Source organism: Bombus flavifrons, chromosome 5 (genome assembly GCF_040668555.2).
Source record: "Bombus flavifrons isolate JBK064 chromosome 5, iyBomFlav1_principal, whole genome shotgun sequence".
NCBI classification, from domain to species: domain Eukaryota; kingdom Metazoa; phylum Arthropoda; class Insecta; order Hymenoptera; family Apidae; genus Bombus; species Bombus flavifrons.
Genome location: NC_138446.1, coordinates 11,860,072 through 11,886,266, shown reverse-complemented (window position 1 = coordinate 11,886,266; position 26,195 = coordinate 11,860,072). Strand labels below are relative to the sequence as shown.

Sequence of the window (26,195 nt, the reverse complement as noted above, 5' to 3'; positions counted from 1 at the left end):
TCGATAGACGATAATGCGGTACATGTGCGATAGTAAAATAAAAGTAAAATAAGTGGACTCTCAGAGGATTTCCGTTTTTACACACATGCATGCACGAGATCGACAACGCCTCTGATAGTTGTATCAGTCGTGTACGTGAGCACGCCAACTCATTCGTGTACCAGCTACACTTTTTCTCTAAATCGTTGCCAACGTTTAAAAAACGCATGAAAAAAGTTTTGCGTTCGTCTTCGCTTCCGCATCGTGTACGACTAACGTAATATTTGTATCGTATGTCGATATACGTTCGTTTACGTCGATTACATCTGAACCAAATACAGCGTGCAAATAAATAAACGAATAAATAAAATAAGTGTACGAGCGAATGGATGTGCGCGTAGACGGTGAAGCGAGAATGGCGAGAGGCGATAGAGAAAATAATTATAAGCCGCGTTGCTTTTACGATCGGTAATTGGCAGAAAATAAATTACATTGCTACTAAAAAATTTGATTTTATTGTTACGCCTGTGTATTAACACCGTACTATGAACCAAATGCTGGAAGGATCGTTGACTGTACACGCAGGTGTACCGAATGATGTAACGCGTGTTTACGACCAATTTTCCATCGCAAGAAATAGCAGACTTTTCGCGCGGTCGTTGATGATACCGCTGTTTGGTTGCGCCAGCCTGCGAATGGCAATTCTTCTTGGAATCTTGTCGACTAATCGCGTGATGTATGTTTTTCGCAACTGAGATTTCTGTTTGTAGAAATGTGTTGCAACAGGAGAGGCTTTAACCGTTTCCTTATAACTATACCGCGGATTTTACTACAAATTTTTACTTTTCGTAATGCCCGATTAAAGAAGACGATATACCTCGCTAGGTAGAAGATTCTTTTTCACTTAGCAGATAGCGTCGAAAGTAGTATATTCTGAACGTTTTATACGTTTGCGAGATTTTGCACTTTCAAGTTTCCTACAGTCCATCGTTTTTACGGTTGTTTGTTTCAATTCTGTTGCAGTGAATCTCGCTTCTAGGAAAACTCTGCATCTTCTCCAGCGTTTAGTTTTTGGCACAACGATTCTCTTTACAGCTGCTTCTTTGGTCTCTATTATAGTACCGCGGAAAGATCGCCGACGTATAGACAATGTGAACGATAAAGCTGAAATGCCGACAAGCGGAAAGGGTCGGGAAACTTCAATAGGCTTAACGGCCATCGATATATTGTGTTATTATTGGTTGGTATTGACAAAATCCGAAATCACTTAGTTGCCAATCCAATATTTCGGCACCGCAACAGTTGATGCTCAGTTAGCCACCGGAGAGTCGTTAATCGAGAGTTGTCTTATCACTTTACCGACCGTTAGCGATACAACAGCATACGCACGTCCGACCGGCATCTCAGGCGCAGATTCTTCCTGGCGCCGGCTCTGTTTCGGTTTAGATTCTCCAATATCATTCTTTTCGTTCATCGTGAACGATACGGTTTTTCAAATTGGTATAAAACTGTGGGAGCTTGCAAAGCAACGCAACTGACGCAACTGAGCAGGGTACTTTAATACTAAATAACAAATTACTGCTCAAATAATGAGAAAGATCGTCGACGACAAAAATCCGATTAATAGGCTATCGGTCGGTGAGCGTCGGTGACAAAAAGCCGATTAATCGGCTATCGGTCAATAAAGTGTTAAGTTCACGTCAAATAATCATCGTTTTCTGTTTAATCGACTGCAATAAATGCATCTATCGATACATTATCACATGGGATAGAAAACACTGGAAATTTCAAACATTTCTGAATAGAGAATTTCTATAGTACATTAATCCACGCGTTTGCTCTTTCTATTCCGAGATACATAAAATTGAAAAATTATTAATTTTCAGTGTCAAGTCGATTACTGCAATCATTAACGAGTAGGTATATCAGCGGTATAGTTTTAGTCGAATCTAACGGTCTTGCCATGCGATACAAGATCGTGGTGATATAATATGCGTATATCGGCTGATATGGTAAATTATCTGATTAAACTCGTAGAGTCGATTACAACATGTAACGCAACTATTCGTAACACCTGGAACCTGTATCATCGTAAACGTGGCGGACGAATTCGAGAATCACTTCGATTGCGAAGCTGGAATTTATCGAAGCTTGAAACTCTTCCACGTACGAATTTTTCCTAATCACGCGACTAAGCTAACTTCTCACGCCTCCTTTCATATTTTACCTCGATGAAGTCAAAAATTTGAATCGTCAAAAATATCGCGTACTCGTCGAACTTTGAAATCCCATGCAAACTCTCAAACACTTGGTAACCTATCAAGAGTTTGCAAGATTTCCAACGCGACTAAGATGTTTCGCAAGCTCTACATTTTAAATCGTCCTTCGTTCCCTACTCGGATATACCAGCGAGAGGAGGAGACTGAGGATTTTTTTTTTTTTTTTTGGTAGAAGAAAGAAAATAATTCCGACGGATACGTAGAGAAGTAAAGTTTCTAAGGTTTCGTTTCTCAGGAACAGGGCAACGACAAGGGGACAGAAGTTTATTAATAGTCACGGGACGTCTTCTTCTTCCGAGGATCCTTAAGCGGCGGAACAGGACTTTTCCCGGTCCTGCCGTACGCAGCACAAGATGCTCGCTACTTGGGTTTTGTATACACGAGTTTTCAAGCGTCGAGCAACCACACGTGGAAAATCTGTCGAATGGAAAACGTATAACGACGATAGATACCTCTTTTTTTTATAACAAACCAAACGTTGTTTTGAGATTTCTAAATGGAATTTCTTTCCAATTGCATCGTAAAGAACGCGACGACGAGTTTAACAAAAAAAATGTTGTTACTTGACCGCAGTGATCGGAAAGATACGCGTGTTAACCCGGGGAAGATATTTTCTAAAAGAAAAAATATTCACGGAACGTGAGATAAAATGTTTATTGGTATTCTTCTTATGCAGTTTAGGTTCTCGTAGCGAAAAATAAACAACGTTCGCTGAGCTTGATTTACGCAACCACGTAACTGGAAAAAATAAATACAAGTCATCTTCTTTCTTTAGAAGCGCAAGCTATTAAATCATTTCCTACTTTCTTCTACTTTTATGCTTTCTAGCGTTCGTTTGAAACGCCAGTTTCGTGCATTTACCTGTAAGGTAAGGAAGAAGTAACGTTTTTCTATCTGTATCTCGAGTTTCCAATATCTGGCAGCCTTTTTGAACTTCACTCTTATACAGGGTGTCACGAAACAAGTGTTACCGTTTTATTCGTAGAGAATTTTTAAGCAAAATGGACTTTGTATTAATCGTTTATCGAATCTCTCCGCTTGTGCGTGCAATGCGTCATCGATCAAACGATCTTCTTTAGCTGCTTCGCAAGTGCGTGACATTTCGACTACCTTTTTCTGACTTCTTCGTGACATTTTCGCGTGTTTCTCCGATTGTTCCTCGGCAACGCGCTGTTCCTCGCGGTTTCAATGTTTTCGTTTCACCGTGCGACGACTGACTCTCCTCTCGGTCCGTCAGTCACAGTGAAAAGGACTTAAAAATTTATAATCGCGCGAAAAACGAGTTTGCGTGTACATCCGAAAATTTCTCGTAAGTCTTCTTGCCTTTTGCGCAACCAACGATCGGCGTTGATAATAAACTTTTACTATAGCGGCACGTTGTCGAGGCGTGGAACGATCGATAGTAAAATTGTACGATCCACGCTAACGATCATCGCACGACAAACGGAACTCGACCAACGATCGATACAACCTCAAACAAAAAACGAATTACGATAGAATAAAATGATAGCGACTCTTCCGTGACACTCTCTATAATTTGCTTCGCTCAACGATCATAATAAAACGAAATCGACCACGCATATTTCATCTCGCATATATACAGGGTGGTTGGTAACTGGTGGTACAAGCGGAAAGGGGGTGATTCTACGCGAAAAAAGAAGTCGAAAATATAGAATAACAATTTTTCGTTCGAGGCTTTGTTTTCGAGAAAATCGACTTTGAATTTTCGCTCGGTACGCCTGCACTTTATCGCGGCTTGTTATAACGGATCTCACTGTAGATCGTTGACTCGATGGAAAAAATTAAAAAAAAAAAAAAAAAATTGTTTATTCTATATTTTCGACTTCTTTTTTCGCGTAGAATCACCCCCTTTCCGCTTGTACCACCAGTTACCAACCACCCTGTATATAGATATTTATTTGGCGAATGAAATTTCCCTCAGCCATCGCGAGCAAACTACAAGGTAGAAAGGACGGAAGAACTGGGGAAGAAATAAAAGTACGAGTTCGTAGAACGACCGGACTTGCTTGGATAAAATCGTCAGCAGCGAGAGAGATTTCAGGTTACGAGCCGCGAGCACCAAAACGAAACGCTTCCGTGTTGACGTCATCGGAGAAGCGATGAATCTTAGCGGTGCGGTTGGCTGAATGACTCGAAATCACGTTTCGCCGTTGCTGTGTTGCTCTATCCGCGCTGCAACGTGCGTCGAGCCTTAAGCTTTGATTACATTCACCGCACACACAGATTCGCCGTTCTCTTCCTACCTACGCTCGACAGTCAGTCGCAAAAGTCCGAGTATCCACGCAACTACCTACAATTTATATCTCTCGCCAGCAAAAAATATCCTTGAAAACGAACGAAAGCTGATCCAAAGGCAAACATTGCTCTCACGGAACAAACTGATCAAATCAGCTTTCCACATGCGACGTATAACGTTTGACGTCGTAAAACGTATTGAAGCAATAAACGAACGTAACTGGAACGTATTATGGGAAAATTGCGATTTATAAACTCGCTGCATAAATGAATCGCTGGCTTCTACGATCCGAAGATAAATCGACAGTTCGACCGTAAAGAACAAACCGCAATAACCAGGACAAAATTGGCGCGTACATACTGGAAGATAGAGCTTCTGTTAAGTGTCACGTTTGCAATGTGAAATTATCGGTCAGCCACCTAATTTATACGCAGCTCTGTGCACAACGAAGAAAGGGAGAAACGCGACTAACTTCAGGATACGCTCGCGTCGAATCTCGTTCTGTCGAATCTCGTGTCTACGAAAGATTATCAACTTCTGTAAAGGAATTTAGACATTGGACTGGATTTAATAACGATCTTGGTAGTCGATGCGATCTTGAATAAAATTAATCATGATAATAATACATACGTTCATTGAATTTTGCGTGTCCGATTTAGCAAGGAGATCCATTCTGTCATAGTATTATTTGTACTTGCGTATCGATAACTAACACATTGACACGTTTCGTTTCATAAGGAAATAATAGAGGCACAACATTTTCGTTTTATATTATTTTATCGAATTACGTACGATCCATTTTGTACTTTTGGGATTTTTGGGACAAACTAGTATTTTGAGAGCTTCATCGATGGATAGAAGTATGCTATGACATAGCATTTTATTTTTGCAAAATAGTATACCGTGTTTGCTCACTTCTTTCTGACAATGTCATCCAAGTCATTCGTATTATGGAAAATTTGGTGGTCCACGAAATTTGTCGTACTTTAATCGCTTTAATAAATACAGTAAAGCATAGGTCAGCGATGATGACCATCATAGAAGTTAATTAACGAGTTTCTTGAAGGAATTAAAAAATTTCTCAAAGGATAAAATTGTGCGAGTAATTACAAAAGCTTGAATTTTTTCTTCGTCAAGGAGATAATAGGACATTGTTAATGCAATATTAACCTTGTTATTTGTATAATGTCACGCATTATAAATTTTGCAACATTGCGTTTTATATTTTTCTACTTTTTCCTTTTTCGTAAAGAGCAAAGTCTGTGTTAACGCGTCTACTGTCAGCAATAAATCGTGTATAACGTTTTTATAATAATATTTTATATTTAGTAGTATGTAGAATTTGTGACTGACTGTATCCATCCATATATATCTATCTTTTTCTATTCCCTTTCTTTTCTCTTGACTGTCCATGCTCGTTCCGCGTGCTTCGTGAAACGGCCACGAATAGTTTCGTCGAGTTTCGAATTAAAGTTTACGTCGTCTCGTGCAATACCTCGGAAAATTTCCCCTCTACGGTATAATTAAATCGTCAGTTTAAAATATCGTTGTTGTACCAGGCATTACAATTACATCACCGATACTACGTATTGACCATCGTATTCGTTCTTTCTTTTGCTCCCCCTTTACCTTGCTATTTTAAGTATCTTTTTCGCATTAATAAGAGAATTTTGAGAAATAGTAGTTTCGACGAAGAGAACGTTACCGTATCTTGTTACCAGCTGTACTTTAATCTTCACCTTTCCGTTCCTTTTTTTCTATCTCTTTCTTTCTTTTTTTTTTTTAGTACTCATTCGAATATAAGAAAAGTGAAAAGACTAGGATCGTTACAGAAGCACATTTTTAATGAAATTTAATCGTGCAACGATTTATTGCAAAGTTTATGATAACTTTCTCCCTGTCTCGTTACTCGTTTTATATCTCGTCGTTCATTTCCAATTTGCCTATTTTCTTCTATCACCGTCAAAGTTTTCCATATATTTCATTTATAACATTCCGTTCGTATTAGATTATCCATAGGTATCCACGTATATAAAGATATGGGACGTATAACTTTCCTCCATCATCATCTATATGCTTCATCTATAATATATCACCTTATATTGTATTTAATATCTATAATATCGTTTTAATTAAATTACACGTAACTTAATTACAGATAATTTGATCACAGATATACTCGTGTCTATAAAGATATAGGACGCATAACTCTTCCGCCTAATTGAACGAAGCAGTATTTTATATCGATCTTCGATCCTACATTATTCTCGCGTTAATATTTCTTTGGCGTTAATTGTCCTTGGTGGATATAACGCAAATAACCGGACCATCATTGCTTTCTGTTGACATTTATCCCGTTTCGAGTTGCTTCCTTTCAACGTCACTGGCACGCACGGCTCTCCTCCACGATCGTCGATCGCGCGTTTCGACGAAAAGACCTCGATGTGAGAAATAAGTTTCAAGGAAAGCGTTATTAAATACTTACAAGTAACGATAATCCTCTGAAACGTTCTACGGTAGTTAGAAGTTAATTACGTATTTAGAAAGCCGACGCGTTCTCGACCTCGATGATTTTTAAAAATATTCCGCAGCAGTCAACATTTCCAACAACATTTTCCCATACGTGTTACCGCTGCATTCCTTTAAGTGAGATATTCGCAAAAATTTGTGACACAGATACAGCAACGATAGGTTAGGTTCGCCATTTTGCTCGATCTTCGTTCGTATAAACTACGAACCATGCTTCGAGCGTTTTCTTCTTTCTGAAAGACGTATTATTTAGCAAAATCCAACTAGTAAATCTCTCTGCCTTTCTGTTTCTCTCTCTTTCTCTCTCTCTCTCTCGCTAATAAGCACGTAGGTCTAGCTGACGCGACGTTGAAACGTATATGAAAAAAAAGAAGATAAGAGTTAGGTTTCAGTTGGTTGTTATTTTATAGAACTCGCCGCGTCGAAAGACGATCGACAACCAACCAATATCGACACATACGCTGTCACGGATGATGTACAATTATGGACAGAATCCACTGTAGTGGTGCCGACAGTTTTTTGCCGATACATATCTCGAAAATTAAGAGAGTTCGACGATTCTGCGCGTAGGAAAAAGTTGTTCACAATGACGATTTCAGATTAAAAAATTATCGAAATGGAGAACGCTGTGTAGACTTTCTAGACACATAATTACCAAATTGCGTACAGTGACGGATAGAAGAAAGTTCAAGATTTATACGCTATAAATCTTGGTAACTTTGTTTTAAAAATTTCTATCATGCTGGTCATCTATTCTATGGTATATATCATATTTATTCATTGTTCTTACTGAAAATAACGATGCACTTCGTAAAATTACGATATCTTTACGTTACTTTACTTTCTTTATAGGAATTCCTTTTCGTTCGCTACTATATTTTCTTCATAGTGCCACCTGGTCGTAGTAGTAGGTACGTGTATCGTGTAATAACCAAAGGGAAAAAGATAATTTTAATTGTAGGTTAGTCGAAATCGTTTTGCATAAAATAAATATATATATAGTTGTAATGATGTCATTTATCGACATTATTGACAACGTTATTTTATAAAATATAACCGAGGAAGTTCTACATAATAGTAGTTAAGTTCGGTTAATACCAGTTATTAAACGTTGATTTGCATAATTTGTCGTAAGTCCGTTAGCTTGAAAGATGCAACGATAAAACGTCGAACGTATGTACGCGTTTCACAGAAAAATAAGAGCCTAGTTTCGGGAAGTGAATTGTTGCACGAAACGCGGCGATACGCGACTGTTCTCTGCTCATCGCGATTTACGTCGCCTCGCATTACCAAACCGTGCGTATCGTTTCATTTTCCATGGTGTCGTTGGTCCTTTCTATTGCGTCATATTTTTATCATATTGTTAATTATCCCTCGGTTCCCTCGCATTCTCATTGTTGTTTCTGCGCGAATCTGTACACTGAAAGTGGTGCAACAAAGGCGGCAAGAAAGCAGCCGGGAAACGCGTACGAATCGAACAATGGTTCTGGCGCAAAGAGTTAACGCATTTCGTACAACGTACAGAGAAGAAAAAAATAGGTGTTTCTTCACGCGTCTTTTGAAATAACTGCACCTGCAATCGTTCCACGTGGAAATTACGCCATTGCTCTGCCTCTCCGTTTCTTCTCTTCTTACCCTTTCCCTCGTCGTTTTCCTCACGAACCTACACAACATCTCTTCCTTCAACTTTTCTTTCCTCGCATGTTTCCTTGCCTTCGTCTTTTCTTCACAGCACGGACGTTTTAATCGGAATATCGAATCGGTCGTTTAAATCGTTTCTGCTATACGTTACGAACTTTATCGCAACACCTTGCAGCAATACGATTTTGACTAAATCAAATTATCCATAGGACAAATTTCATATAAAAATTTCTCTTATTCTTTACTCGAGAACGATTTGAAACTTGATAGGTGATATTAGGTCGCACTTACGATATACCATTCCGTTAAATAATCGTAATTTTCTGCCATCTATCGTGATGTAGCGTTATTATTCCATTCGTGTAGAGAATCTCTATTGTTTGCGAAGAAAAACGCGAGCTCGGAAAGGTTTAAGACTTATCCGACAACGCCATCCATCGGCCCCCTTCGTCGCTGTGTCTCCTCCTAACTCTTGGTTCGTCTAGGCTGAAAAAGAAACCCTTGTTCAACGGCAGCCGAGAACTCTCCAACCTAGAACCTCGCGTCACGCTCACATTTTCTCTCAGATACACGAAAGCTCCCTCCCTTTTTCTCGTTTGGTATGGGTACGTTCTCTGCGCGACTTCCCTTTCGTTCTCCCCTATTCGTCTGCGGTTCTTCCCTGACGGAGTTGAACGCGAGAACGACGACGGTTTTTCTTATGGTGCCTCGTTGGCTTCGTCTTGTCGTTGCGATTATTTCTTAACGGTTTGTCCGTATCGATCGATGCTAGCAACAGCATGCAATTTAATAATATACGACCGATGGATTTGTATTGTTACAGCGTGCTATCGTAAGGACTAGTAGTGACTACTAGACTGCGGATATTCATGCAAGTTTATATTTTTGTAGAGATAATTAAATAAGAAGAAGAAACCAGACGAGCAATTGTTTTACGAGGCAAATACGATATATCGAATATTTGGATGTTTCGTATATTTTTACATACTACGTGCATACTATATCCATTCTTGCAGCTCTGAATTTCTCATAAATACATAGAAACCCGTAGTCTAGCAATGTCAGTGTTTAAACGGAAAATTTGTCTTAGTTGGTTCAGTTCGAATCGTTGGCTGTGGAAGAAAGAAAGTTTGTGCATTCGTACGTTATAACAGCATTCGTACGTAGATTACAGTACAATGGATTCTTTCTTTCAGCGGTTATTAACTTTTAATCGATAAAAAGAAATTAATTGTTCTCTGAAAAGGACGCGAGACTTTACTTCGTGTTGTCGACACTGAGAGATAGAGCTGTAAATACTCAGAGCAATTTTTTAACATTACAAGTATGAAATTTTACTTAGTAGAAATAAACAGCAATTTCTAGCATCGCAAATAATAAATTTTATCCAAACGTGACTCATTATAGACAGTACATGAACGATGGTGAATCGTAACTTGAAACTATCCTTTTTTTAAATCAGATCTCGTGCAAAATATTTCATTTATTTACATTTCGGATATACCGCAACATCCTGCGTTCGTTTCGGTGATCTACGGCTTCATTAAATTTATCAAAACGAATGAAAATAACATACACTTTATAGACTAACAGATTTTTAATAATGCGAACAATCTGAATAACATTGTCAAAAATAAGTGTGCGAATAAAAAATAATATGTTGCAGAGATTAAATGTTTAATATATTTTAATGTACCGCAGCTGCCAAGGCATAATCTATAAAATTCGCTGGACGATCAACGTGTTGAACAACGATCGTAGATCGTGCGAAATTAACGAACACGCAGGAAAAGTTTTGCGATTTTATTCAGCCAGCGAAGTAAATGCGTACGTCTTTTCTTCGCCATTTTTGTCGCGTGATCGACAGGCACAAAGCACGCACGACTTGACTTTCTTCGCGATGCGATGCAAAGAAGCGTAAACCGACTAGTCGTGTCGCATCGCAGCAAAAAACAGGCGCGGTAAAGTTCTACCGATCTACCCGACTACCGTTACTTCTCATTCTTCTGCCTTCCTCTCGTCTCCTCTCTTCTTCCTTTTTGAACCCAACGATATCCTTTATGACCTGTTCGAGATGACGCCTTGGAAAACATTTCTGCGACCCTCGATCTTTTTTTCGCTTCTCCATCTCCGGTCCTTTAGGCTTCACGTTACCTCCAGAACAGCAGCATATTCTGAAAATTCCTCTTGTTCGTTGACCAGCGTTACGTACCTTCGTCTTTCGAAGGTTCGACCATCTGTCGAGTCCTAGCAGGTTTAGACAAGTCTGACGGTTTCTTACACCTGTTAAGTATTTATCTTACTATTCTAAATATACGACCATCTTCCATTAATTATTTCCATGCCAGCTTTTATTATTAGACTGCCGACTTTTATGCATTTATGGGAAATTTCGAAACAGCTATGCGCAGAATGCGTATAATACGTAAAAAATATAAAATATCCAGAGTAGAGTACATGCTCGTTGTAGTATTTAGAGAGTAAACGAAATCTCTGCATAGATTGCATTTCCTTAACTGCGATTATGGAAATATAAATTTGTATAAAAATCTGCAGTCTGCTTATCAGTCCTTATGTTAGTTACAGGGATTGACACGAGTATTTTAACATCGATTGCAACAAAGAAACTTAAAAGCAGCGATACAAGCGAAATATAAAGTATTTCGAGGAACGAATATTTCGTTGTTAGAAAATACGGTTTTTATAGTATAGCATCGTGAGAAGAAAAAGATGTTTAACCAAATTAAAGGAAAGAAACGTTTTTATACGGTGTATTCGATAGACTAACATTTTTAGAAGTAGCCCACAGGCTCGCTTAAAGGTGATCGTGTCAAGTCAAATGTTCAAATATCACAAAATACATTTGATTCGTGTTTTGCAAATAACGTGAACGTATAACGACACAGTCCGAAAATATCATTTAACATTCTTAAAATCATATAATCATCTACATAATAAATATGCATATGCATGACAAAGCATGCTATCAACTTGCATTACAGGATCCTTTAATATACAGCTTGTTTAAATGAATTATAAATAAGATGCGCACTGTGATATATGACGCTGCTGGATCATTTATGATACACTGGACTTGTCTGATTTGCATGTGATATACGATGTATAAATGCAATTCACGATACCATTAGAAGACAGATAGTTGTTCATTAAAAAACCGATCGAAAGAAATTCGAAACAAAGCCATTTGTAGTTTCAATATCAATCTTTTGTCTGAATTTAATAAGGTCTCTGTACCATCTATGTTACGCTACACATTGTACCATTTATCGATAACAAACTGGTCTTTCCAATATCTATAGAAATCTGGTGACGTTACGTAAGAACGATATGGTGTTAATGCATCGATCGATATCGCGATAAAATGATAGGTACGTATTTAATCGGCTGATTTGAATATTTCGTTTTGAAAGTATTCAAAGGAAATTGTATTACATAATCGGAAATTGGTTCGTTATATGGAAATGTATTTCGGTAAATTTCGTTCGACTTGATGTATTAACGTAACTAAAAATACACTGGTCAATAGGTCGGTATTTTTTTACCGAAATATCTTCCAACGTTTCTATTGTACTGGAAATTATACATTCTATAGAGGCGTAGCCTTCGTTCGTTTAACTAACTGGATAAAGGACTGTTTACATTATCGACTGATCATCGAGCGAATGATAATCGTTATAAAGACTTAACATGAAAAATAAACGAACAAATGATCTCACACGCCACCGATAATAAACCGAGATTTTGTACGAACATAACTGGAAGCATTACGGAAAGTAAATGAACGCACGCATCCGCTGAATGCAAATGCTAAGACAACGAAGAGAGGAATCGACGATTGTGGCGTACGCGTACGGAGCAGAGGTTGGCACCGCGACAACGACTAGATACATCGCAGTCGTACACTGTACGTGCAAATGTCTCCTTCAGCCTTTCATTCTCGTCCGGACTGCGTATCTGCATTAAAATAACGGCACCTCGGCTACGACATAGCCGGCAGTCGCCTAACGTGACTCTACGGCTTCGACCTCGAACCCACGCGGCCTCGTAGTCGACGGCCGCTTGCTTCTCTCTCGTTTCTTATATTAGAATAGGAGAGCAGATAACGCGTGAATTATTACCGCGATTGCATTCGTACTGATCCTCGTGCGTCTCGTTGCCCTCTGTCTCGCTACTCATATTACAAAAGACTCCGTGTATCCGAGAGAGCCGATCGAAAAGGAAAAAGAAGTTTCGCATACGCGGTGCACGCTCTCGATGATCGCTTACCAAGGAACGCTTTCGTTTCACGACATTCTAGAATATACGTGGTCATCGACAATAGTAGAATACCACGTTCTGTCGTAATAGTCCATCCTTATGATCTTCGCTTATGTAGATACGTAAATAGCTGCTATTTAAATAATAATAGCTTATTATATTATTTAAATAATAGTTATAGTATTGTATATTTAAATAGTAATTAGTATGCGACGCATTTAACGTAATACAACGGTCGTTTTCGACAGTCCGGCTATGTACATACGTTATCTAATGGGAATATCGAGTAACCCGGTTCAACGATTCTGTATCATGTACAATAAAAAATAATCGTTCGATCAAAATGTTCAATGCAAACTCAAACACGGATTCTGTTCGCGCGATTGGTATTACCGATTCGACCATTCACATTGTTCGCTGATTGGCATGTACGTATTGTATGTAATGTAATGTTGTATCTAATGTACGCATTCAAAAATAGCAGCCTAGGGTGACGTAATAAAATTGGTCATACTATATTAAAAACTAATCAGGATATTATATTTTCATTATGTTAATCTTGTGAGCGGATATTCAGATTGTTCGCGACGAAAAAGTTTACAACATACAGTCTCGAGAATTCATTGTCGTCGAGGGATTATTTATCACGCTCTGTATATAGGCATCTGCTTGTTACAGGTTTAAGGCCGGCGATAATTTTACTTATAAACTGCAAGTTACGCCATTCCTTATCGTATATGGAATAGACGCATTCATTGGGTAATAGTGGCGAGTAACCCTGTTACAGAATTCCGATGAAATTCTTTCTCTCTCATCGTCCAAGCAGAGATATTACCGAATAACGTATAAAATTGAAAAGATCAATTAACGTATTACGTTGCTTATTGTCACCACGTGGAAAAAATCGTTAAATAAAAGATTTTTACTAAACGAGACAAATGCGCAACGTTTCTAGTAATTGCGTTGTTCGTGTTTAACGATAAAAAAATAAATATTAATTTATTATAATGTGCGTCGGATATGGATCGTTCCAAGTAACGAAAAGTAAAGAAAATAGCGTTATTGAAAGGCGAAATGCTTGACCCGCAGAAATTATTCAATCGTTTTAAAAAATAACTCGTCGAATGCTAAGCACGTCGCATCGATATCAAAGCGCGTATAAAAACAATCGATAGATGAAAAAAGGAAGAAAAGGATGGGTTGACACGATGCGGTGTGAGGAGTGAGGACGACCGCGCGTAGATTCACCGCACCGTAACTACAGAATTTCGTTGGCGAGTCGTGTCGCGTACTCGCTGCCCTTTCGTTCTTTCCATGGCTCCCCTCCCGCGTTTCGTCGCCCCTGGCCTCGCGTGCTCTCTATCCTGCTTTTCCCCTGCACCTGGATCACGTTGCATTGTTCGGCCTGGCAGCGGATATACAGAAGCGAAATGGCAGCAGGAGAACCCCGAAAGAAAGAAGATTCAGAAGAAAAGGAGCAAGAAGGAACGAGCCATTGAACGAAGAAAAACGAACAGGCTGGGAGACAGCGGAGAGATGGACATGGAAGGTTGGGAGGGGCGGAAGGTGGTAGGGTGTGCACGGAGAAAAGACAAAGATAGACAGACAGACAGAGAACGAGAGAAAAAGCAGGAAGAGCGCGGGGGCTAGAGAGGTGTTTTTCTTCCAAAGGGGACTTTGCACGCTCGTCTCGCTAGCGGCGGTGGTGGCGGCGGCGACGGCACGACGCCGTGTAGGAATCGGCCCGCGCACGCTTCTGGAGAGGGGACAAACGAGTTGTCAGTGTACCTCGAGAGAGTTGGGGTTGTGGTGGCAGTGACGATGCCAGAGAAGGGAGAAGGAAGGGAAGGAGCGGTAGTAAGCCGATAGGGGAGTGGAATGGAGCGGCTGGTTTAAGGGGCAGGGGAAACTTGGGACACGATAGGAGGAAGGGATAGAATCGAGTGGAAACGTGGTAGGGTGCTCTCAGCAGGAGGAGAAGGGCGTCAGCTGCGTAGAGGCAGCTGTAGCGGGGCCAGGGGGCAAGGGAAGCGGTTGGAACGAGGAGAGCTGAGTCATAGCACTGTTGCCACGTCCTCGCCGGCCTCGTTGATGCGTCCCAACGCTGCTGCTTGCGACGTTTGCGGCTTATGTCAGTGTCGTCTGCCTAGAATGGTACTGTTGGAAGACTTTCCGTGCCTTCCACACGTACGTTCAATAGACGTGGCAGACTTGACGCTTGAGTATAGTCAACGAACAGAATCAGAAAAAAACGGAGATAAAGAAAGATTCCATAGGTTATGCACAATGTTCAACCACGTTGTTTCATTTATTCTGGCATTGTAACTATTCGTACATTTAATACATTTGATATGAAACTAGCGTCATTAGAATTGCGATAGAATAAATTCGAAGTGGCTAAGGAATAATTTGAATATTCTTCATTTATTTTGTAACGATTAGGAGATGTCAATGTCTTAGAAATATTTCTGACTGTACTAACTTGCTCGTAGTAGTAGGCAACATTTTTTATTCGATTCGGTGTTAGACCCAAGGCAGAATCACGGCGGGGTAAGAGGGGAACGGGAAAAAGTTGAGGAACAAAAGCCTTCTTTTCTTTGTTGTTATCCTGTAGTGGCCGTTCTGCATTGTATTCCTTTTTATTCTTGCTATTCTTCACGGAATCGTAGAACCTCCGTGTATTGTTAGATCGACACACTCACGGCGCTTGGAATTCCGAGATCTGGCGAAATATAAAGAATTCCAACCCGTAGACCTGCTTTTCTTCTACAACGCATGTTCTTTGTTAACTTGCTGGATACGCATGAAAACACTTATTGTTTATCAATGAAATAGGTATTATACTTAAAATAAGTATATTATATGTTAACAATCGGAACATGGAACGTTCACACCTTGTTTTTAGTGATGAATATTTGATTCATAAATTTTACTATAGGATTTTCAAGATTAATCGATTTGTAGAATCGGAATTTTACCTTTTTCTTTTCTCTCTTTCTCTTGCCCATGCGTGCACACACACACACACACACATACACACACAACCTAGGATCTCTTAACCGTGGGCCGATGTATTGATTTCCTGTACATCTCTCATTTCAAACATAGAAGGACAAACGATCATCCGAGTAGATGCCATGAGCGAGTCTTGAGATTCGGTTTCTCAGAAGAGAACTTTTTTTCCGATCGTACATGGGATGCAACGTAACACAAATAACGATATTTCCCTCGGCCGAGGAAATCGTCGATGCCGAGAAATTCACTGTTGATTCAGGACCCCCAAAAATTGTGTATCATCGTTCTTATTGAATAACCAATAGCGATATAATGAAATCCTAGAAGCGGATCACTGAAAGATTGGGAACTTTGTAAACCGATGAACGTCACACACTCCAGGCATTCTACGGAATTATCACTATTTTTCTCCCTGGGCACGGTGAACGTTTATATTCCATTCGTAGACTTGTTCGAATATTGTTAAACGAGTCAGATACGAGCGGATTTATCGGTGTTTTACAGAGTCGTGTACCACACATCGATATGGATAGAAAATATGATTCTGACCTAGAGACTTGAAATTTATGGAAAGTCATGCTAATGTTTTCACATAGAACTCTCGCTGTACTTTGGCGGCTACGGAAAGAAGAAACGAAGGAATCGAGTCTGGGAGCGAGTCTGCCGAAGTAAAATTCCTCGACAAGCACAACGCGAGCGGGGATTCTAGAGGAGAATATGGATACGGTTTGCGGCTCGCTAGCCAGCCAGCCAGCCACCGTGGCACTTGCTTCTCCACCCTTCCCCCCTTTCTCCTCCTCTTCCTCCTTCTCCTCTGGCCTTCTATCTTATTTCTTCTTCTCTCGTCACTCCCCTCTCACCCGCTTTCACTCATGTGTGTCAAAGAAAAGGACGTTTGCCGTGGTATGTGTGCGCACCAAAGAGACTTCACAGTGCTACTTCAGCGCGATTGTATTCGTGTACATGCGCGCGCATCCGTTTCTCGCATGAGAATGTGTTGGAGAGGAAAAGAAGAGGGGAGGTCGAACAAGAACTGGGTGGGATGGAAGTCTCAGAGGCACGATGCACAGACCACGATCGCTTCTCTTTTGTAAAATGTCATGCAGAATAACGCCCGATAATGATATTGCGAATTGATCTGTCTGTCGCTTTTCACTCGATTCGTTTTGTTTCTTTTTGTCCACTTCATCCGTCGATAGAATTACACCCATAATGGTTACGTTTGATAGTGTAGAAAAGGGACAAAATTTCGAAATAACACTCCACATATATCACACATTAAACGATCCGTGAATATTCGAATTAGAAAAACGTGTACTCTCGGTCGATATTACATTTTCGAAGAATAAACACGCAAAGTATGGAATAGAAATGACTCGTTCCGAGAGTCACTTGCAAACAGTACAACATCGCCACCGCGGCTGCCATTTTGTAAAATCTTCCAAACGATGCTATACTACAACTTGTACGAGATGAATCCAAAAATTAGTTTTTGACGAATTGTTTTTAAAATGAATCCCGAAACGAAGCAATATCGTATTACACACGACTTAACCTTGCTTCCCGATACGATCAAAAAATTTTCGAAACAATTGAGAAAACGAGGAGTATCGAAACCCGTTATACGAAAGATACGCGTGATCTTTTCTCGCTGTCGAATCACACGCATATGGAAGAGTGACCGACCACGCCCCATTCGGAACGACCCGACATATCACGATGTAAAAATCGCTTGAATAGAATAAAAAAGGAGTCCTCTCAGTATTCCCGTTTGAAAAAACATGTTCACCGTTCCTTGATTTCGTAACGGTCTAGTAAATATTCTGCGCAGTTAATCCAAACGTACTTTAGCGTCGATGATGGTGTCGTTCGATTCTCGCGCATTTTCTCTCTCGCGTTATTACTGGCGCCTGTGAGCGTGAAGAACAAACAACGGATTATTGTGATATGCATTTTCCGTTGATATAAGTATTAGAAGCTGCGTTTATGGTCCAAGAAAAAAAACAAAAGCTTCCTTCGAAAGAACGCACAAGGAAATACGTGCGACTCACGCGAGATTAGACGAACAACTCCCCGAGATACTCCGAAACCGTTGAAGTCTTTGCGCTTGCGCGTAATATTCTTCTCCCAATCGGCCTATCAAGACGCTCGACTCCCCACTCCAATTCAGTAGCCCTACCTCACCTAGTAAGTCCGTTTCTGCTACTCTCGAGCTTTTCTGTACACAGGGTGTGCCAGAAACAACTTTAGCTGTTTGTTTTCTTTAATTTCGCCGAAATTCAATATCTCCGTTCTTTATAAGGTGAAAACAAAACGCAGTGTCTTTAAGTCTACCGACTCGAAATTGCAATCGAGCAAAATAAAAGAGTTATACCGTAGCCATTCTTCGAAATGAATATACTTATCCTCTGAATCCGTTGAAAAAAGTAATTTACCCACGAAACTGCTGCGCAGTTGCCGCTACTATGAAATAGATTATGTCAAATTCTGAAGCGTGAATATCGGAAATTTCAGTTATCGTAGGAAATTTACGTTAGTTCGAAATTGAACTTGATTTCGTGATATTTTCACTTTTTCTTTGGTTCGCCTATATGTATATCGCCTTGTAGATTCATTTGCTGAACTCGAAATATTCGATGCGAAGTATCCGCAAAAATTTTTTATCTATAGCGACCTAAGTACAGCGAGACAAGAATTGGATCAAAATTTTATTTCATTTTACAATTAATATCAGTCAATATCAGCATATATCTATCTTTTTTCCTCGATTTCATTTTTGCTCGCGTCAGTTGGAGGGGAAAAGAAAAAAGTTTCCAGGGATGAAGTATTATCTCTTATCTCTTCCTCTTTGAAATCCTAAACGATCCTAATGAGTTCATTTTGCGTTGTTGACGGAATTTCCGTACTATATTAGGCATTATCATATTATAACAGCTGTAACGTTTATAAAACTTATATCCTTGACGAATTATAGATTGAATATTAAACCTCAGACTAGTTTTATTTCGTTCTATACTCATAGTTCACTTTATCAACTTTTCTTCGGTACTTGCTATCGTTATACAGTACACAAACATTACCTATACTTGTAACATTCTTATATTAAAGAAAAATGTTATTTTATGAAATTGTTATTTTTTATTATCTTTTTTATCGCCTACTGTGTACACCTGAACAAAGATCACATCAGTGCACTTTAGACTTGGAAGGCTTACTATCCCTTCCTCCTTGGTTTATTTATTTGATAATTTCTCGTACGTAATATAATAGTACGTAATATTTATCGGGTTTCAAGTATATGTTCTTCTTGATAATATTAACAGATCAAAGTACTTTAATAAAAAAGCCTAGTTAAAGAAATGTATATTTTATAATATAAAACATATTAGCATAGGCCCCTTCTATGTACATACATGATGTAGCTTGTCCGAATTGTTGGTGCGTGGTACATACATGCTTTTCTTGATATTTCACAATTAAAATGGTTGCCAATAAATATCTAAATAAATAATGCGTTATCTGGAATGTTTACAGGTATGGACGCGTGCAGAGCGTCAAGCTGCTGCCGCGGGGCGAAGAGTGCCCTGTGGATGGAGGTTCCGGTGGTTCCCTCGGAGAAGGTAACGAGGGTGGTTCCGGTTCCAGTTCTGGGAGCGGTGGTAGTGGCGCGGGCAACGGTACCTCAGGTAACACCGGGGGTGCCTCCGCGACGGTGGCGTTCATGGATATCAAGTCCGCAGCGAAGGCCCACGCGACTGAACATACCTTGGACGAACGAGCCCTTACCACACAATACTACGAACCACAGCATCTTCAGCACAGGTTTCCCTCGCACGGGTAATTATCATATTGCTCTATATTCAATATACTTGTTTCCCAAGTTCTCGTAGCTTTGAAATCATAGTGAGAAAGTGTAATGAAATATAATATTTTTTCTCAAAAGTAAACCAAATTTCAATTACGAAAGACTAACGATCGATAGTTGTGATATAAACAATACGAGTTGCGTTATATGAGAGTAGGTAACACGTTGTAGCCTGAACTTAACTGATATTTGACTATGGATAGTCTTTATCTTCATATTTTCTTCATGGGATAAATCTCAAACTTCGAAATGCATCAAAATTTGAATACCCAAATCAGTATAAGTATCAGTTTGTATGCTACGATGTTACGTTAGTCTCTTGAGTTATAAGATATAAACATTTTCATGAGAATTGTAAAAAGTTTGCAAGCTGAAGCAGTCGAATAATTTGGTTGCTAAAATGAAACGTATAAATGTTGGTTTTTGCGATGAGTCACGTCGCGAGAATTAATTAAATCGCACGTCACAGGAAGCAGGTAAAACGACATTGAAATGTCGTTACGGACGAACGGCTGTTCCATTATCTCTTATTTCTAACAAAATTCACGTACAGTCTGCGTGTATTCATTACGATTCTCTGTCCGTTCTAATCTCGCGCCGCATCCCTTCATTTTACGGCTTGGTACTATTGTTGGATTTATGCGTTGTGTCGTCTCCATTTATCAATATATACAATCACTTTACATGTTATGTACTCTTTTATATGATATATTGCACAATGCATTTAAACATAATATACAGAATAATAAACTATGAGATTTTCATCTTAGGTGTATTCACTCCATTCAGGCTTCTTTTCCGCTAGTTATAGATTTATTTGAAAAGTGTACGCGATAATAAAAAGACACGTCATTCCACGCGAACATTGTCGCGTGTATCTTAACCTCTTGCAATGTTGCGGTCAAGGTTGACGTCACGTTGTGTTTCATAATGTTTACTTTTTGTTTCGAATTAAATACTACTACTAAGTTGGAAAGTTGATAAAAGAAAAGTAGACTTGGTCGGATTTTCGTCTAACCTGTCTTTTTTGAAATATTTTCCGTGTACGCTAATAGTTAGATTTTAATTAAATCGAATAATTTACCAAAAAAAGGTTTTTAATAAGAATTAGACGAGCAATTTTTTATGAGAATTATCTTGATAATAAATACAAATTTCAGAAAATTACGAACGAAACTTGCGAAGACGACAAGTCTATAATCGATAAGAAACTTAATTTCCTGAATTGTTCGTGCATTCATTTTCTGACATAAAACGACTTTAACAACGTTTTCCACGAAGTGGAACAAATCGAACGTCTTTAATAATTCAATAAAATATTCCGTCGTTTCCAATAGTAGTTTCGAAGATATATTCGCACGCGTTTTGAATGGATTCGGACGAAATCGAAATAACCGAACACGCGTTAAACGCACAAAAGACAATGGAATAGCGCGATGAAATTTATCTGCGCGTTCGAATTGTTCGTTTAATAATGAGTTTCATAAATTAGTGGAATTCTTAAAACGAACTCATGTTCCTGTATGTATCATACATGCATATATATATTCAAAGATGAAACGGTATAACAAACTCGTTCGAACAATTTTCGTTATCAACAAGGAGAGCAATTTATCCACGCTCACGACCCATAATCTAACTAATATTTCGATATAATACCGATAAAGCCGTTTGTTTTTTTAAAATAGCTGATCGTATTCATGTTTCTCCACGCTACGATATAATAAATAATATCGAATACCTACCACTGAGTTTATTTATGAATATATTATGCGCATTATACGAAACTTTTTGAGACTTCGTTAACTCTATAATGATATACGACTATTATGATTATAATAGCGAAATTTGAAACTAATCCGAAAATGCACATAAGATTTGCAAGATATTTATTGCAAGCACGCAGTTAGTGAAGAATTAGTACAACATGAATAGTAATCTTAAACATGCAATTAATACTAAAGATGGGTTCACTACATATTTTGGTTTAGTAATATAATGAATAGTCGATGGCGCAAATACTTTAATGATCTTTGCAAAGTGTAATTTCTACCAATTTTAACAATTTTACCAATATAATCATGATGGCGTGTCACGCTACAGTGCTAATGGAATTTCAAAATGTTTCCTATAATATGCACATGAAAAGTTTCTAGGAGTGTTTGAATACTTTGAGTCACTGTATATATCGATATCGGTCGTCACGAGCTACAGCTACGCGTGTCACGAAATATCGCGTTCGTGGAAATAAACCAACCGATAATCGATTGGCGGAGGCTGGTTATCGTATTATTGTTCGCTGGCACATTGACGCATTTCGATCGTAATCCATATTCACGACGGGGCCACTCGTCGAAACGTTTCTGCCACGCACTTGTTTTACCAGACCACGTGATATATACGGCGTATCTCGACTATTCCGGTCACCGTACGTGTTCCAACTCTCCAAGAATCACCTTACAGCGCGGCGTACACCATTACGCCAGCGAGACTTCGTACTTTTTCCGTGCTGCTCGTCAACCAAAAAGATAGACCTTATAGGTTACCTCGTTTGCTTCTTCCATCGATCGTTCGTATTCTCGGATTGATCGTTTTATCGGGACTCGAGAACAAAATATAGGCAATGTACTCTACCAGCATTCGTCGCATACCTTATCCGCGCGCACGACAGCGTCGCGTTTCCACGAAAAGTCAGGTGACCGTGACGACGTGGTCGTTCGCGATGTTGCCACGTCTAAGGATCTGCGCGCGCGCATTAGCGCGCGACCGCCTCTCAACCGAGACGGAGGGGTGGTTGCTTTAGTTGGCAGTACCGTAGTACCAACACCTCAGGCCTTATGCTCCCAAACACTGCTACATAATTCTTTTCGAACTAAGATTTTGTATTTCATTAAAGGTTATCATTTTGGATACCATTACGTTAGATAAAGTTGAATCTACATTGTTTCGGAGGAGTACGATGGATGAACATGGATTTCATCCACGTTTCATCCGCGTATGAAACGTATGAAGTAAATTCGGCTTAAGTTCGACACGTTACAACATTTTTTTAGCATCGTTAAAATAATATAAATATCATGGACTAAAAACTTGTCAACAGTGCGAAGATTTTAGATATAATAGTACGAAAGAAGGCACCCAAATACAATATAATATTTTGCAAAAATTAAATGTTATGGCGTAGTTTCATATATTTATTTACATATTGGCGCTTACAGGGTGAAATTTGTGTGGCATTAACGTGAACGAGAAATTTACACAACGAAATAAAGCTTAAATCTTTCGTGATAATCCGAATATCTACAATTAAAGGAGAGAAGAAAAGTACAATGACTTACGTGATGACACGTTATTAACAAGAACTGATATTCTTTACTATCGCTTTATTGATCATAAAATCTATCGTTATTTATTAAAATATTTGGAAATTTAAGAATATTTCTGAGGAATGATATGTAAGTGAATTATAACTTTCGTAGAAATTTAATTGTATCAGAGTTTTTGTTTTGTTCGAATCAAGTGTAGGAAAACTACATTATATTTTTTTATTGAATCTTTAGATTTGAACGTGACGACATAATTTTGTGTTTGCATCATTCGAAAATAAGGCATATCGTACTAAGCTTGAACGCGCTAGATACGAGTGGATAAAATGGTTACGGATCAAGCGTGAATCACACATCGAAATATGTTTTATGGTGTTTATCAAGAAGGTGTTTAATTAGTCCACGTATTATGATAATTATCGAATAAATAATAGAGGTGGTCGCGGTATTGTCCCCAGGATGACATCAGTGTTTAAGGTATATGAATTGATAACAAGGTTTACGATTTGTATATGAGTCATCCATATGTATAGGGCTAAAGTGCGTGCTATGATTTCTTTTTAATCCGGCTCGTTTTCAACGGGGTGATCTTTGTATAGGAAAGATTTTGATCTTGCTGAGTCTTCGACTACGGTATTCTTGCATTCGTATTATCAATTTCGCTAAACGTTATATATCGCTTGCAAAGTGTAAATTTAGCAGTAGGTGGCGTGAAACGACTACTTATACGTACGAAAATTACTAATTTTATCTACTGTGTTCAACTGTGTTATCAGCGGACATAAACGTACAGAAACACGTTAATACGACCCTGAAAATATCTTATCGGCCGCCATACCGTACATGCCAACTACTATTTTATGACAAACTTAAATGCGCGTGATTCTAGGAAATCAAATACGTCGTCCGTCATAACAAAACGACATTGCGCTTTCCGTGGGTAAACATTGATATGCAGAAAAAGCTCGCGTGTACTGTTGGCAGGAAGAACGATTTTCTATGCACGATTCTCGTTTCGCGTCTTCGTAATAAGTTATTCGTATCAGTCTTATATCACATACTCAGGTCCTTAATGGTGTTACGGACAGGAATTGCCGTGTACAAATTTTTCTTAGTTCCCTTATCTATGATAAGCTCCTCTCGAATCGATACATGCGGCGTTATCACGTTTGACATAGACGTTAATCTTAATAAGTTAACGATGACGCAAGGCTTCCCTTCTTTTTACCCTTCTGTTTTATCTGAAACTGTTGGAGCGCGAACTCCTAAATAAAAAGGTCGAATCGATAAACCGATGTGATTCGGAACAACGGTCAGATCGTCCGTGAGAGTGGACTTTTTCGAAGCTGCGTGTTTTCCCTGCTCAATCCACGTCGACGATATCGAATTGCGATCGGTCGCGTGACCGATACCGTATATCGTTTTGTCCTTCATACGCGAACCGATGACTTTATACTCGAGTGCACATGTTTTTCTACACTGATCGCCAATCGCCGCGCACTTTTTCCTCCCGTTTCTTTTTTCTCGTGCTCGTGAACCGTTCCAGCTCATCATATTTCTCAGCGGCGAACTCGAACGAAACAACACGAAGTTTATCTTCGATCTACGGTATCGTGAAAACGGCCTTAACAGGTCCGTCGTGTACGTCTCAAACTCGATTTAACGTGCAGTTTTGTCGAGTGTGACAGACGTGAAGAAAGAAAAAAAACGTGGCATGCGTAATAATCGGCATACGACTACGTTAAATTCACGTAAAGCGCGTACGTACAGTTTTACGATTTAAATAAAACTTCGTATGATAATGATTTTACGAACGTGTTAAACATTATGCCGTATTAAGCTTGTTTACGTGGCACGAAAGGCATTGTTATTCCGCCGATCGAGATTACGCGACCATTAAATGATTGTCATCGATTGAAGTACTGTTTTATCACCTGGGTGCTCTTGAACGATAATCTGCCAAACAGTAATATCAGTGAATCGACGAGTTACAGGTTATAGATTACAGATTTTTGTATCAATCTATTTATAACGTAATCGTACGTGCCAAAGAAACTTGTCCTTACGAACGTCTATTAAAAAGATTGTTACTTCACTGAAACAGATGGTACTTAAGTGGCGTTCTTTTCGCGTTTACTTTGCTCTCGTGTGAGGGGAACTTTTACGCGATTCGCGGTGAACCTGAATATGTAGTCTGTTTGCATCAATTATTGCCATTGATTTCGAGTCTGCAGTTAAATCGACGTTATTCATCGGATATGAAAGATCTGCATTTCTTCATTTTTTTCTTTCATTCGTCTATTGGAAATTCGAGTTAGACTAACGAGCAACCGAATTAATTAATATTTTTAAACAATAATGGTACATCGTATTTATTGCTGTTCCTATAGCATTTTCACCATCTTTCATTAATTTACACTTCATTGTCCTCATTTAATATCACGACTTTAGTATCACAAATTTCACCATTGCATTGCATTGCATTGTATTTTAAGGAATATATATTACGAAACACATTTACGTTAGATTACTTAAAGTGAACCGATTGGCTTGTTCTGTTTATATAAAGTGATTTTTTGTTTGTGGACGATTACCATCATAATGGATCGATTGCATATCGTGGATGTTGCAACTATGTTGTAAACGTTACTCAAATAAAACTTAGCCACGCATACGTGGAATTTCGAGTACCAAGAATGAAATTCAAATGTTTTTACAAACATTATAAGCCAGGACGTGAAGAGTTAATTTGCAAAATTTAGTGGAAAATCCTGTTAGGGACAGAAATGTATGAACAAGATAGTGGAAGTAGATATCCATAAAATTATAATCACGCTAGTATATTCATGTTTTATATTAACCTTATAGCGCAAGATTATTTATTTACTATGCAATTAAAATTAATATTTACATTTTTGTATAACCAAAACTAGTATTACTAATATTACCTGACCACTTGCCTTTGTCCTCGAACGTATATACAAATTTTCTACGTAGAAAGCTACAGATAGCTATTTATTTAAGAT

General features: G+C 38.8%; 1 protein-coding gene across 5 annotated transcripts in view; it reads left to right on the top strand.

The window, feature by feature from the left end:
- LOC138179856 (protein split ends) overlaps positions 1–26,195 on the top strand; it is a 119,938-nt gene that overhangs the window by 68,424 nt on the left and 25,319 nt on the right. For all 5 annotated transcript variants that reach the window (XM_069113042.1, XM_069113044.1, XM_069113043.1 and 2 more), the window contains exon 3: positions 19,513–19,815. In XM_069113042.1, coding sequence (XP_068969143.1) covers positions 19,513–19,815 — 303 coding nt within the window. The remainder of the gene's footprint in view (positions 1–19,512; positions 19,816–26,195) is intronic.